Source organism: Rhinoderma darwinii, chromosome 1, assembly GCF_050947455.1.
Source record: "Rhinoderma darwinii isolate aRhiDar2 chromosome 1, aRhiDar2.hap1, whole genome shotgun sequence".
NCBI lineage: Eukaryota > Metazoa > Chordata > Amphibia > Anura > Rhinodermatidae > Rhinoderma > Rhinoderma darwinii.
Window position 1 is genome coordinate 26,395,220 of NC_134687.1, and position 15,023 is coordinate 26,410,242.

General features: G+C 39.1%; 1 protein-coding gene across 1 annotated transcript in view; it reads left to right on the forward strand.

Moving 5' to 3' along the window:
- FGFRL1 (fibroblast growth factor receptor like 1) overlaps window positions 1–12,058 on the forward strand; it is a 148,396-nt gene extending 136,338 nt beyond the window's left edge. The window contains exons 4-7 of the mRNA XM_075856707.1: window positions 781–861; window positions 3,419–3,703; window positions 5,044–5,397; window positions 7,675–12,058. Of these exons, the coding sequence (XP_075712822.1) occupies window positions 781–861; window positions 3,419–3,703; window positions 5,044–5,397; window positions 7,675–8,075 (1,121 nt within the window). The 3' untranslated portion in view covers window positions 8,076–12,058. The remainder of the gene's footprint in view (window positions 1–780; window positions 862–3,418; window positions 3,704–5,043; window positions 5,398–7,674) is intronic.
- Window positions 12,059–15,023: the final 2,965 nt, after the last annotated feature.

The window sequence follows — 15,023 nt, forward strand, 5'->3', positions numbered from 1 at the left end:
TCGTTCAAGAAAACTAATGTCTTCCATTCCTTCCCTGATACCTCGTGAGATCCAGTCCCTGATGGCCACATCCACTCACTCTTAATACATAGGCACCTTTTTATTTATCCACTTTCATGTCGAGCAGTAACATAAATATTTGAGAAAAGTGTTTCCAGGACCTTCCAGAGCTTTCTAGTTGATGAATAGAATGTGAGAACGACAGTGTAGACTGACACAGATGAAAGGGAAAGCATAGGGGGTAACTGTGCAGAACAGTGGAGCGTTTTAGGTCATTCGGTTCTTGTATAAAGCTGGGTGACAATCCCTTTGGCTTCTTTTAGTGATTGTTACATGACAGACATCGGATGATCTCAAAAATGACATGATTGAACTATTTTTTTGTTCTGTTTTTTAGGGATAAATTCTTATTTATAAAATGTTGACAAAATAAGATTTAAAGGGGAACTCCACAGTTAAAATCGACATAAAAAATGTATAAGTTGGTAAATCCATTACTTTATCTACGTGATGTGTGTTCTGCACCATTGAGGTCTCAAAATACAATCAGAAATTCTGCTGGTTTTCTGATACCAGAAAGAATGGCATTGTGAAAGCTGTTAGGTCACATGACTGTCAGCGGGGTGGAGCTAAACTGCAGTCGGTTTCCAAGGGCAACCGGCAGAATTATGGAAATGGCTCTGGATATGAATAGAGGAAAAAGGCACAAAAAATAGGTGCACATTGTTATATTGACAATTTTTTACAGTGATATTGAATATTCCCACTTCTATTTTGCAGATGATTCAAGTGCAGGAAAACCCAATCAACCTCCTGACGGGCGTAGTCCAGATTTAGAAGAGTTCTCCAACAAGCAATGGGGTGAGTAAGAAATTTGGACTCCCATATTTTCCATTTGTAATGGTGTTATATACGCTAAAATCATTTTAATCTGAAATTAGCTGGAGTTGATGATTGCCGGATTATCAAATATTCTGGATTATTGGACGGTCATGAAAAAGTATGTCAATTATACCTGTAAGGGTGAGTCCACATATAGGTTCGGCACTCTCGTGGTTTTCAGTCGACCAGCCGTAGACAATTGACCAATTGGGAACCATATAAATTCATTTATATACTTTTCAAAGACCATCCCTTTAATCCAGAATATTTGATAATCTGGCACTTTGCGAGTCAAATTTTTGAACTGTGTTTTGAATTGCGATTGTTTCGTTTCATTAGTTGCAGTCTAGTGAGCAGTCTTCTTATATGAATGTCTCTTTTGAGTCTGCTGTGAAAAAACATAGCTCTTATAACCAATCGGTTTTTCCCAAAAACAATTATTTTTCTGCTACTACGGTCAATTGGCTTCTGTACTGTAGGGAGTAAGAGGTGTATTGAGCAGAATGATGGTGTCACCCTCTCTGAATGTGGCCTTTCAGTATATATATGAAGGGATGTTTGCAGCATATGTTCGGCGTTGACTTTGACAAGTATTCAACAAGCAACGGAAATCTGGCTAAAAAAAACATGAAAAATCCAATTGACAAGTAAACAGCATAAGTGATGTTATTGTACTGAATGTGCCGACCAAAACATCTGAGAGCCGGCCCCAAGCTTCATTTATCACATCTCTGCTTTATTTGTGTGTGTTTGTATTCGCGGTTGGAAGTATCCTATGTCATTTATTATCTATAATCCCCTTTTGGCCCAACGAATAGTTGAGTTAAAGGTCATTTGCCCTTAAAGAGGCTCTGTCACCAGATTTTGCAACCCCTATCTGCTATTGCAGCAGATCGACGCTGCAATGTAGATTACAGTAACGTTTTTATTTTTAAAAAACGAGCATTTTTGGCCAAGTTATGACCATTTTTGTAATTATGCAAATGAGGCTTGCAAAAGTCCAAGTGGGTGTGTTTAAATGTAAAAGTCCAAGTGGGCGTGTATTATGTGCGTACATCGGGGCGTTTTTACTACTTTTACTAGCTGGGCGTTCTGATGAGAAGTATCATCCACTTCTCTTCAGAACGCCCAGCTTCTGGCAGATCACGCTGTGACGTCACTCACAGGTCCTGCATCGTGTCGGACGAGCGAGGACACATCGGCAGCAGAGGCTTCAGTTAATTCTGCAGCAGCATCAGCGTTTGCAGGTAAGTAGCTACATGGACTTACCTGCTAACGCCGATGCTGCTGCAGAATCAACTGTAGCCTCTGGTGCCGATGTGTCCTCGCTCGTCTGACACGATGCAGGACCTGTGAGTGACGTCACAGATCTGCACTGCCAGAAGCTGGGCGTTCTGAAGAGAAGTGGATGATACTTCTCATCAGAGCGCCCAGCTAGTAAAAGTATTAAAAACGCCCCGATGTACGCACCTAATACACGCCCACTTGGACTTTTACTTTTAAACACGCCCACTTGTACTTTTGCAAGCCTCATTTGCATAACTACAAAAATGGTCATAACTTGGCCAAAAATGCTCGTTTTTAAAAAATAAAAACGCTACTGTAATCTACATTGCAGCGCCGATCTGCTGCAATAGCAGATAGGGGTTGCAAAATCTGGTGACAGAGCCTCTTTAAAATAAAAAGAAACGGTTAAAATGTTGGAGTTGTCTTCTTCTGCCGAGTCTCTGAGAAGTTGGATGTGCACCAACGTGGTCACCATTACGGCTGAAGCCATGGTTCTCTTGTTTTTGGTTGCCTAGTTATGTGGCACTGCGTTATGAAGTAGGTTTGCCCTTCGCAAGCCTCAAAAAGCTTGATTGGCAACCCCTATGGGAGCTTTAATGGAAGTTGTATCGGGATGTTAGACTTTGTATGGACTTGATAGAAGAAGACTACTCAATGACAACTTAGTTTTGCGTGAGTGGCAGTGACTTTGCTAACCCTGGGCACCAGGGTCATGTGCCCTCGGTCGTTTACCCAGTGTCTCAGATCTCTTAGAGCCGGCGATCACCACATTCAATTGTATTTATTCTCTCCCCCTCCACCAGTGTCCCATGGTGCCACAGATATCCTTAGTCTACCAACATCCCTGGGGTATATAAAAGGGGTTGTCTCATCGCAGACAACCCCTTTTATATGGGAGCTGATCGCTGAATATCCCGCTCCCGAAACCTTTGCCAAACAGCTGATTTTGCCAGGGGAAGCCTTCTCTGGCAGGACATTTCCCCTGCAGCGGCCACTGCAGGAAAAACGTAGTAGTTCATGGCGCCAATTCAGAAGTATGGCTTATGTCTTATAGAGTGGCTCTTCGTTCTAGCTCAAAGAAGGGAATACTGAGCGGGGTACCGTTCTTTATGATGTCCATATGCCCTATAGGGGATATGGACATGGGTCGTTTTCATGAGACAACCCCTATAATGTCTTATTACCTGTGATCTGAATATGAATTTTCATATTAAGCATTATTAAATAGTCATTTCTGTCTTCTCTTCAGTCCGACCACGGTTTACCCAACCAGCAAAAATGAGGAAGAGAGTCATTGCCCGTCCGGTGGGAAGCTCCGTTCGTCTAAAATGCATTGCCAGTGGAAATCCCAGGCCGGAGATCACCTGGCTAAAGGACAACAAGCCTCTGACCACTCAGGAGATTGGCGAGAACAAAAAGAAGAAGTGGACGCTCAATCTCAAGAGCCTCAAGCCCGAAGACAGCGGCAAGTACACGTGTCAAGTGTTCAACAGGGTCGGACAGATCAACGCAACGTACAAAGTAGAAGTTATCCGTAAGTACCATTTCTGCCATAGCATCGATGTTATCAGCAAGTGGAATTTTCTTTGGCACCTTACTTGAGAATGATGAGAAGCACATGAGCTGGCCAACCTAGAAGAAGACATCTGGTAGCAATCACCATTCAGCTGTGTAGAGATCCTAAAAACATGTGTTTACACTAAAACCAGGAGCACAGACAGGAAAATGAATCAACCCTCAGCCCAATGTCAGATTTGGCAATTTCGTTGTATCCGAACCCGGGATAAAAAAAAAAGAGGACTACCAAACCAGGTCTACTGTTGTTCCTAACGACTTGTCTCTGTTCCTGGAGGACTCTTGGCTGGGTTACAGCAGGCTACAATATAATAATAGAAGATATAACAAAGAGCAGCTAGTAAAAATAGAATATTTTTATGAGGTGAAAAACACTCCGGCGTTGCCCGATATGAGACTCGTCCTGGTTCACATCTCCTAATATTGACTCTGCCAGATACTTTGTTTGACATGTGTGAACTAATATACTCAGGTCTTACAAAAATCATGCATTTTATGGACCCTCTATAATGTCAGTCTCGCTATTTCTGTACATTAGTAAACTGGCTATGAAATATTGGGATCATCTTTAGAAGCATTTCCCCTTTAAATCCAAAAAATTCCTAGCAAAAAAGCATTTCTCCCTTGTCGTTGTCTTCTGAGCAGGTCTGACAAATTCTATTTAGGCATTTCGTAGGTGTATATGTGGGTATGTGATTTTGGGGAAGCTTGGTGACAACAAATATGGCCACCATCACAGCTCTTATAGTAGTTGTCACCTAGTTTATCTCCTGAGTCCCGAATTGAAAATCTGCAGTAATACATCTCACTGTTCTTAATATATTATTGCTTGCTAATTAAAAAACAAACTGCAGGAAAAAATATTTTTAGTATACAAACTGTTAATGCTATTTGCTGATGGGTTGTTAGGGTTTTAGCGTAGTTTGAGCAGCATTAGCTGCCGTAATGAATGTGACACTATCATCAGAAGGTGGCCTATTTCTGGAAATCCCTTTTTTGTATGTGGGAGGACAGTTTTAGAATATTTTTTGAATTGTTATGAATTATAAAATATATTGCTGTTTTCATATTGGCCACTAGATGTCAGTATATCGCATACACTCTAAAAAGCCATCCCATTTTACAGCCTGCTGTGAAACTGATTCTTATTATCTCATTCTCACTAATAGGAGGAGGGTTGTTGGTCTTTTATTGTACTAATTGAGCCTAGAGCTAACAGTAGTATCAGGTTTTTGACAAAAATACTACAATTCTCAGTAATATAATGATTGCATTTATTACCTTTTCTATCTTTATTAGAGAGAACAAAATCTAAGCCCATACTGACTGGTAACCACCCGGTCAACACCACTGTGGATTTCGGAGGCACAACATCCTTCCAGTGTAAGGTCCGTAGTGATGTGAAGCCAGTCATCCAGTGGTTGAAGAGGGTCGAATATGGTTCGGAGAGCAAGTACAATTCCACCATCGATTTCGGTGGGCAGAAATTTATCGTCCTACCTAATGGAGATGTTTGGTCTCGGCCTGACGGTTCCTACTTAAATAAACTTATCATAACGCGGGCAAAAGAAGAGGATGCTGGGATGTATATTTGCCTGGGTGCGAACACAATGGGATACAGCTTTAAAATTGCATTTTTGACCGTACTACCTGGTAAGCAGAATTGATACTATGTAAAAAGTATAATAGAGTTCATTTAAGCGTGATTTTTAAAGGAAGCAGCCATGTTAAGCACTGAACCAATATTTGAGACCGTGCAGTCTAGTAACTTCACCCACAAAATAGCTTATGTCTACTTCGGTCCATATACAACCTGCATGTGATATACCATATCAACCAAACCTATTGGTATTCTCCATTCATATACATAGCTGCTTTCTAAATTCTGCTTCCTGCCTTAGAAACAGGAAGTAGATAATATAAGCTCCGCCCTCAGAAAACAGCAGATTTCTACATTCAGCTTTAGACATGAATAGAGAAGAAAACATCATGTAAATGCAGGATCAGTGCGAAATAAGTAAAGCAAAGTATTTACAATGTTACTTAACATTTAATTGTTTAATTTTGAAAATAGTTGTTCAAAACCGGAGTTTTCCTTTAAGAGGTACATGTATTTTGATCATTAAAATTGATGGACCACACATTTTATCTGTAGCTCTTCTGGCTGGCAGGAGTTGCTAGGACTGGGCCCATTACGCTCTGTTCACACTAGCATCATGACTTCTATTCATAATGGAACCCTCGCGAGTATTCCAAATTATTTTTTTTGTATCCCGTTAAATGATAATGTTGTCGATCAGGTTTCCATCGAGATTCTGCTATTTATGCTTCCAAAAATACTGGAACCCCTGACGGAAAGCGAATAACTTGTGTGAACAGAGCCTAAAGTTTACTCATGGATATCATGTTCTTATGTAATCTCATATAATTTATGTACTAGGTTTCCAAAATGGATAATACCCAGATAGATAGATAGATAGATAGATAGATAGATAGATAGATAGATAGATAGATAGATAGATAGATAGATAGATAGATAGATAGATAGATAGATATGAGATAGATATGAGATAGATATGAGATAGATATGAGATAGATATGAGATAGATATGAGATAGATATTAGATAGATATTAGATAGATATTAGATAGATAGATAGATAGATAGATAGATAGATAGATAGATAGATAGATAGATAGATATTAGATAGATAGATAGATAGATAGATAGATAGATAGATAGATATGAGATAGATAGATAGATAGATAGATAGATAGATAGATAGATAGATAGATATGAGATAGATAGATAGATAGATAGATATGAGATAGATAGATAGATAGATATGAGATAGATAGATAGATATGAGATGGATAGATAGATAGATATGAGATAGATAGATATGAGATAGATAGATATGAGATAGATAGATATGAGATAGATAGATAGATAGATAGATAGATAGATAGATAGATAGATAGATAGATAGATAGATAGATAGATAGATAGATATGAGATAGATAGATATGAGATAGATAGATAGATATGAGATAGATAGATAGATAGATAGATAGATAGATAGATAAAAAATGTAGCTCTATATATTATCTGGAGTATAGCCCCATACACATGGCAGAAGCTGTATGGTGCCACATTGGGTCCATGTGCTGCCATATGGCATCCATGGGATTCCCTACTTCCGTAATATGTTGTCCGATGGAACATGGTACATTATATGTCTCTGCATGAGATTGGAGGCATACGAAGGTTCACTAGGGCCGAATAGAAGCCTATAGGTGCCTTATTATGGCTCCGTACAACTCGGAGGTGCTTGAGACCTGGAACTGTATAGGTAGCAACAATGTAATATAATATTTGGGTTATTCTCCGTAATGTACAAACAGATCCTAGAAATTGACTGCTATTATATGTGAATGGGCTGGACGAACATCATGTTGTCTGGCTCGGTCGAATCTGGCATGGGAAAATTTTCGCAACCGGATCGCATAGTTTAGATGACTGTCTTGTTGACATTAGAGGAAGGTATTAGTGACCATTAACCACATTTTATTTCCAGGCCGCCAGACTCGCTGCTGAGCGATGGTATTTTTGAAACCACATGTGGCCGGAGAGGGTTTATTCTGCTACATTGAGGCAAAGACAAAATAAAACAAAACTTTGGAGATCCGCGCCGAACAAAAGCAAACTGTTTGTTTGTCCTTTAGGACCTTAATGGGACACCTATAACAAAGCCTTATTTGTTGGCAGCGCACGTTGCTACTTGGCAGATGTTTTGTTATCAGAAAGCCGTAGAGCACTAGTAGTCCGTAGTTATGCCTGACATCTGTTTCTCATTCTTCTTTCTCTGTTTTTAATCAGTCTCATCCATTTTTTTCATCAACTTTTTTTTCTGTTCTCTTCCATCTACAGATCCGAAGCCTCCCATTGCACCTGTGAGCATGTCGCCCAGTAGTCTTCCATGGCCGGTGATTATCGGGGTTCCAGCAGGAGCAGTTTTAATCTTCGGAACTATTCTCCTATGGCTTTGCCAAACGAAGAAGAAACCATGTTCTCCTCCAACCGCGGCAGCCGTCCATAGACCGCAGCCAAGAGTCTGCCTACCACAAATCGTAGATAAAGACTGCATCTCCTCCATAAACTATGAGGAGTACGTGGCTCAGCAGCAACATTTACTTCCCCAAGGACCTATTTTGGCCAACGGAGTGGTGTCAAAAATGTACCCAAAGATTTACACAGACATCCATACCCATACGCACTCTCATGTCGAAGGCAAAGTTCACCAGCATCAACATATTCACTATCAGTGTTAAATGCTATACACAAAGAACTTTTTTTCGTCAGCGGTACCTCACAAAAAGACTGCCTGGTTCAGCCTACACTGCCAGTAGACATGAATATGTTATAATTAATGCAAAAGAACTGTTCAGCTCAGAAATGGATTCATGAAGGATGATAGAGTCTCCGTGAAATCGGGGACATTGTTGCTGTTTTTGTTTGTTTTTGTATTTTTAGCATTTGCGGAGAAAGAAGCACGGTGTTCCCCAATTGAGTGGGTCAATTATCAGTTGTATCCCACTCAAGGGTCACTAAAGCTCACTAGTTCAGTTGTCACATTTGTGCCTTTTTGGTTGGCCAAGCCTTAGGTACTGGTCAAGGTTTGGGCTTCCGAAAGGTCCAACGAAGTATGGAGAGTCAACCATTGGATAGACTTGCATGAAGTCAGTATTTCCTAACATTAGAGATAAGCTAGCATGTTCAACAGCGTAGAACAGTTTTTTCTTGGGTGATTTAATGTTCCTCTCCGTTTGCCCCCGAAAAACACCTTCTTAGCCAAGTCACACCAGACGCCTAAGTCGTTAAGCCTCGTGTCTTCTTAATGGAGACCATTTTTATCCTAGAAGATCAAGCATAGCAGAAGGTGCAAAAAACTATAGTATGGATTTCCTAAACCAAATTGCTTAGGATAAAATGTGGATAAAACCTACTTCTAGATTATTTTTGAGAAAAGCCACAGTAAATAACAGCAATAACATTTCACCGTCTCAGAAAGATGCCTTATACTCATTACTATAATGAATACAGACTTTATAAAGCAATTTGTGACTATAGAAAATGTGTCATTCTATATAGATTTTTAACTAAAGCCATGTATATTTAATTTATTTTGTTAAACAGAAAAATTGTCTATGTAAAATATTATTTTCGACAAAATGTTAATTTTTTGTTTTTTTGTATGCCTATTTTTCATGTGACTCCCAAATGTTCCTTATGTAGCAACCATTAGTGGCTATTTAAAGAGTACAAAGTAGGGCAGGAGGGCATTAATTTTTTTATTTCCTTTTTAAATAATTTTTTTTAGCCATCAGACCCCTTACCCTGCCCCCATTGTAATCGTTAAATTGCCCATGAAGTCGGAGTCATGTTTTTGTATACTTTCCTCAACTTTTCCTCTAATTGCAGTGCTCCTGTCGACAATCTTGTACAGAATATCCCCTCATTCCTAAGATTAAAGCTTTATCAGACATTTACTTAAATGTATATTTTATGACTATTGCTGAATACTGGAGATAAATGTTGTTATGTGTGTGCCGGTCTCGTCTGTATCTCTGCAGGCATTTTTATCATTTCTCAATCTGAACTTTCCGATCTGAAAAATAATTTTTTCTTTTTAGAATAAATAAAATTGTCATGGCCATTTTTAAGATATGTCCAGTAAGACATGTGTATATATAGACAAAAGGTATTTTTCATATAGATTCTTATATTTTTTTTTCTGTGGTATTCTGTCAAATGAAAGGAAACATGAAAAATGGACAGAGCAATAAAATTGTGCCACCTAGTGACCAAAATATCAGCAACTATAACAAACTTAGACTCTGTGCACATCACTTTTTGGCCTAAGTTTTTACGTATACGTTAAACGTAGGCTGTGGCAGATGCCTTAACAGTGGCATCCGTCATCATAGACTATAATGCTATCGATTTAACATAAACGTCATAAAAGGCTATTGAAAAACCCATGACGTAGAAGTTAAACGAATACCTGTGACGTATGTCATACAGTAGCATACGTCACCTATAGGCTACTATGCTTTTCCATTCTCCAAATAAAAGGTATATCGACACATACCAGCCCGACGGAGGCCAAAAGGACACTCTTTTGGCCTTTGTCGGGCTAATGGAGCCCTATGGACACGTTTAGCGTGTACGTCGGGAGTTTTGCAGATGTACAAGCTTAAACGTAGGGATAAAATGTGATGTGCACAAAGCCTTAAAAAATAATTTTTAATAATCGAGGAAGCCGGTTTTACTCGGCAGTTAGACATTTTGCCCATTGATATTCCCAATTTGGACGCAATTGACAACACCCCAGAATTATATTTGATGCCCCCTGGTTACAGTTTTTATTTTTTAATCGGTCTATAAAAAAAATTGAAAACATGGAACTACTTCAGCTCCAATTAGAATAAGAGAAATCCTTGAAAAAAGATCTTCAGAGCTTTGATACCGTACCACAAACCTGTTAGGTACAACTCTTATCGGCTGAAATTATTGCACACATCTACCCGTCCTGTGCCATGATCCAGTTTAGATGCCAAAGCACTTTGAATGCTTCACAATAAAGGCCGGACTGACCATTAAAATTGACTTTTCAGGAGTTATCCGCATTGACCAATCCTTTTTTTTTTTGTTAGAATAGTGCCCCGAAAATCAGCTGATCACAGGTTGTCCTGCTGCTTGAACTCCCAGTGATCAGCTGTGATCTGTGGAAGGAACCTGGCAGCAAGTGATTAATTTCCCTGCAGCGCCACCACAGGGGAAATTAAGAATTACATAGTGCTCATCGAAATCAATGAGCCGTTCATGTAATACATGTACGTGTTGGGCCCTCCAGAGTAGCCGCTCTCCATTCCCTAATAAGATATTTCACAATCGGTTTTGTAAACCAGATAACCCCTTTTAACATTTCACAATTGTAGATATATATATATATATTATTCCTTTAGAATTTGGAAATTCTAATTGAAACATAGTGATACGATTCAGAAATGATGCAATTGCCGGCACCAGTATCTAGCAAAATGTTCTATATCTCCCATGTGCCTTATGATGTTTATGTCTGTCTTAAAGAAACTACTGTTTTAGGTGTGTTATAAGAGCAGCACAAGGATGGAAACAGACGCATGTATCACCTCTCACGTACATAATGCAAAAACAAATGATATTGGTCGTAAAATTAAGTCAAATAGACAGTGGAGTTACACATAATGCGCAATCGGGTTCTCTTTAGGCTTTGTTCACACTGCCATCAGAGGCGAGGTTCAGAGACCACGACTACAAGTTGGTCAAAAACTGATGAAGGGAAGAAGCAATGTGGTTGCCTTATATTTATGTGCGAGTCCTGCACCGACACACAGGAGGCAGCCGTTTTGTTAGGAAACCATTGTAAAAAAAAATTCTAAAAACAGACTGTGGGTGTTTTCGAACACCTTACTGCATATGTCCCCGTGGGTCTCCTGAAATGTAAATTATGTTAGTGTGTATAATATGAAAATAATTGACTAGTAATCTACACAAGTTGTCATATTTTTTTTTTCACCTAAGTCTAAGTGTTGGTTTTCGACCCATCTGGGCTGGTTGGTCTCCAAAATGTTTTTTTGTTGTTGTAAACCATTAGGTGAGAAACCCAAGAAAACCAAGTCATGAATGGACAGCCCAAAAATTCCCATATGCTCCATCCAGATAACTTGGCTGCCAAATACCAAAAATTCATTAGTGAAAAAAATCTCACAAAATTTTTATCCGAAATTCTCAAAATCTTTTAGGCAGATCTTTTTTTAATATTTATGCCTAGCTTCAATTTGTGAATAAAAACATATGAGATGTTCAGAATCGATAGTCAAGCCAAGGCCAATCGATTTCTACAGTTTAGTCTATATGCACCATTCACGAAACATATGGAAATATTCATCTGATTTTGTTAGGTGTGTTTGTACATATATAATAAATAATGCTCCCAACTTCTGGGCAAAATATCTTTTGATAAAATTTTATTTTTAATAACGGCAAAAAATGTTTTATCTTTGTAAATGTTAGAATGTTCCTGTTGTATCTAATGAAGCTCAATGTCTGATAATCTCTGTAATATCTCCTCCCTTTATGTTTTGTTTTATTGTTATTTTATTTTTTGCATCTAGATATGTAAAAGTGTATATTATACATTTTTGTATAGTGAGATGTGTATAAAAATGTGCCATATGTAGCTTTCATAAAATCTGCTTATGGTTGAGAACTCATTGTTTTCTTCTTGTTTTCATTTTGTATTAATCATTTCTATTATTTTATTATACCATTATTATTGTTGAAGTCAATCTACCTGATTTGAGAATCCATTTCCAATCTGCACACCATTGGCCCGCACTTGCCAATGTGCCCAGCGTATACTACTGTTATGTGGATCGTGAATAAGTAAATTGGGCACAATGATTCTCTCAACTCTGTTATATGTTGGGATTCATTCAGTTTTTTATCTTCTTCGTGGCAACTTTTTTTACTCCATTGGCATAGAGCCCCTTTTAGGTGGCAATATGACACATGCATTTGCCTCTAAACTACAAAAAAATTGAATTCCGGGGTAGTCCGTTTTCATTAAGTCTTGGTCCCCCGAGCAGATGCTTATTGTGGGGTTTTGGTAGGAGCCCCCTGATCAGCTATTTATGGAGGAGAGGGGCATTGCCAAGGTACAAAAGGCACAATGAGGTGTTCATTAAAAACATTAGATGTTCATGTTAACATCCCTTCATTGCCAGGAGTTACACTGTATTAGTGGGTCTTTACTATTAAAGAGGGTCCAGGTCATAGAACTTGTACCATTAGTTGGACCAATATTCCAAACCTTTATACAATGAAGGAACTTCTCAAAACAAAGTTTTCTGGAACCCCTACAGCTACTCCATCCCTATTACAAGTAACTGCTTTTGCTGTAGTTCGGAGGACCCAGAACCACCACACCACTGTTTCACAGAATAGACTCTAAGGCCTCATGCACACGAACGTGCCCGTAATCACAGTACATAATCACGTGATTACGGGCACGGCCGGCCGCGGACAGCCACCCGCATTTGCGGGCCGTGCTCCCATATAAAGTATGGGAGTATGGTCCGTAAAAAGCAAAAAATAGGACAGGTCCTTTCTTTTGCGGAGCATTTCTACGGCACGGACACCTCCCCGTAAATATACGGGAAGGTGTCCGTCGACCATAGAAATGAATGGGTCCGTAATTACGAACTAAATCTACGGTCGTGTGCATGGGGCCTAAAAGGTCAGCTTACCAGATCTCTTAAAGTCGGTAACGCAATTTAGAGACATAACTTGAAACGTCTGTGTCCCAATAAAAAATGTCTAACAGGTCCTCACCTACCAAGAGTCCTTGATGATGCTAATGTGTTTTTGGGTGGCAGAGGGGCTTTTGGGACCCACAAGCACCAGGGCGAGGGTGTGACTGCTACCTCGGCACCCCTATAGCTACACCCCTTAACCTAATGAATACATAATGTGGTTCAACCTGGATGTTTTGTGGAATTTAAATTGGCAAAAAGTCATGACATGGTTGGGATGGGTCAAGTGCTGACTTGTCCACCTAAATAATCTTTATAGTAGGGGAATCCATGTGGAAGGATATTTATGATTTGTATAATCAAATGATATTTTATAAGAACACAAATTCATTGTGAAGAAAAAATTTGCTCCTAAAGCAGAGATCACAGCCGCCCCTTGAATACATGACTGATTTACAAGTTTAGAAACCCCTTATGGGATACATATTTTTATTTTACGCTGTCTGTTGTGTTTACCCAAGGGGATCTTATCATCATCCGAGTACAATGAAATACAACAAAGACTATAATAAAAATGTCATTGAAAATGACACAATAACCACATACTACAGAACCTATAATTAAGCTCCCCTTTGGTGAAGCCACGCTCAAATGTTAGGGAATTGCATAATATTCAAGGGCAGCAATGAGAAATTTAGACTCCTTGCATTTTTAGTATCAGAACTTCTGTAGAGGGATCAATTCCAATAATAAAAATTAATCCACATTTTGAAGGGGTTGTCTCAGGTCAGACATTATTGGCATGTTCCTAGATATGCCATCAATGTCTGATCGGTTGGAGTCAGATCTCTGTGACCCTGTCGATCACTAGGACAAAGTGGCAATGATACTATTAAAGTGTTATACGACTATTTCTGCTGCTCAGCTTTATTCATATTTGGCCTTTGACTATAATTGGCCAACTATTCGGACATTAGAAAAGCCAAATGGATCCCAATTCTGTTTGTTTAACCCCATAAACACATACTGTACTAGTATGTATAATATTTAAAAAAAAAACTAATATTCTACACAATAACTACTAAATTGGAAGTTCTTTTGCCCAGGACTGAGTCTGAGCTCCTTCGACTGTATGCAAACAATACATGTTTGATTTATTTTCACCTGGCCGTAGACATTGGAGGGCAGTCTGCTCAGTTCTCAATCTCTTAAGACAACATATCACACTCCATTTATGTTGGACAAACTTTTGGTTGACTGATAAAACAAAAATCTGAGTTTATGTTCATGATTACAAAATTAATTGGGTGGCAAGCTTAAATGGGTATTCCCATCTCCGATATTATGGCATATCCATAGGATGTGCCATAAATCACTGATAGATGCAGGTTCCAGCTCTATTTCAAGATCGGGGGTTCCCCCGTCCCCACCTGGTGAGATGATGCTGGTTACCACATCCAGGCAGGATATCGGTGCAGAGGTAGTCAGGTTTTCGAAACCGACAAAATTTTTCCGTCCTTATCGGGGTTGTCTAGTTTAGAAACACCATTATTAAATAATGTATTAAGGAAATAGTGAGTTTAATAGAGGGTCCCCTTTTTGGTCTCTCATCTATAAGCCGGAACTGAGTGGCTACAAAGAATGTTGCTCGCTCTGGATGATGGACAATCCATTGATTCATCCTGTGATTACGCGACAGGAAAATTAAACACTAGTTGCCGTAGTCCCCCGGAGATTACAGGTAATCTCCAGGGTCCCAGTAGCAATACAACCTGTGATAAGCTTATCATCAAGAAACCCTTCTGACAAAAAGGGATTGTCCAAAGCTGACTTTTGAGGCCAAAATTGTCTTGTCGTGGTCGGCCGGAACTACATGTGTATTGCATGATCAGACTAATTCGGCCAATCGTTTGCTACTTG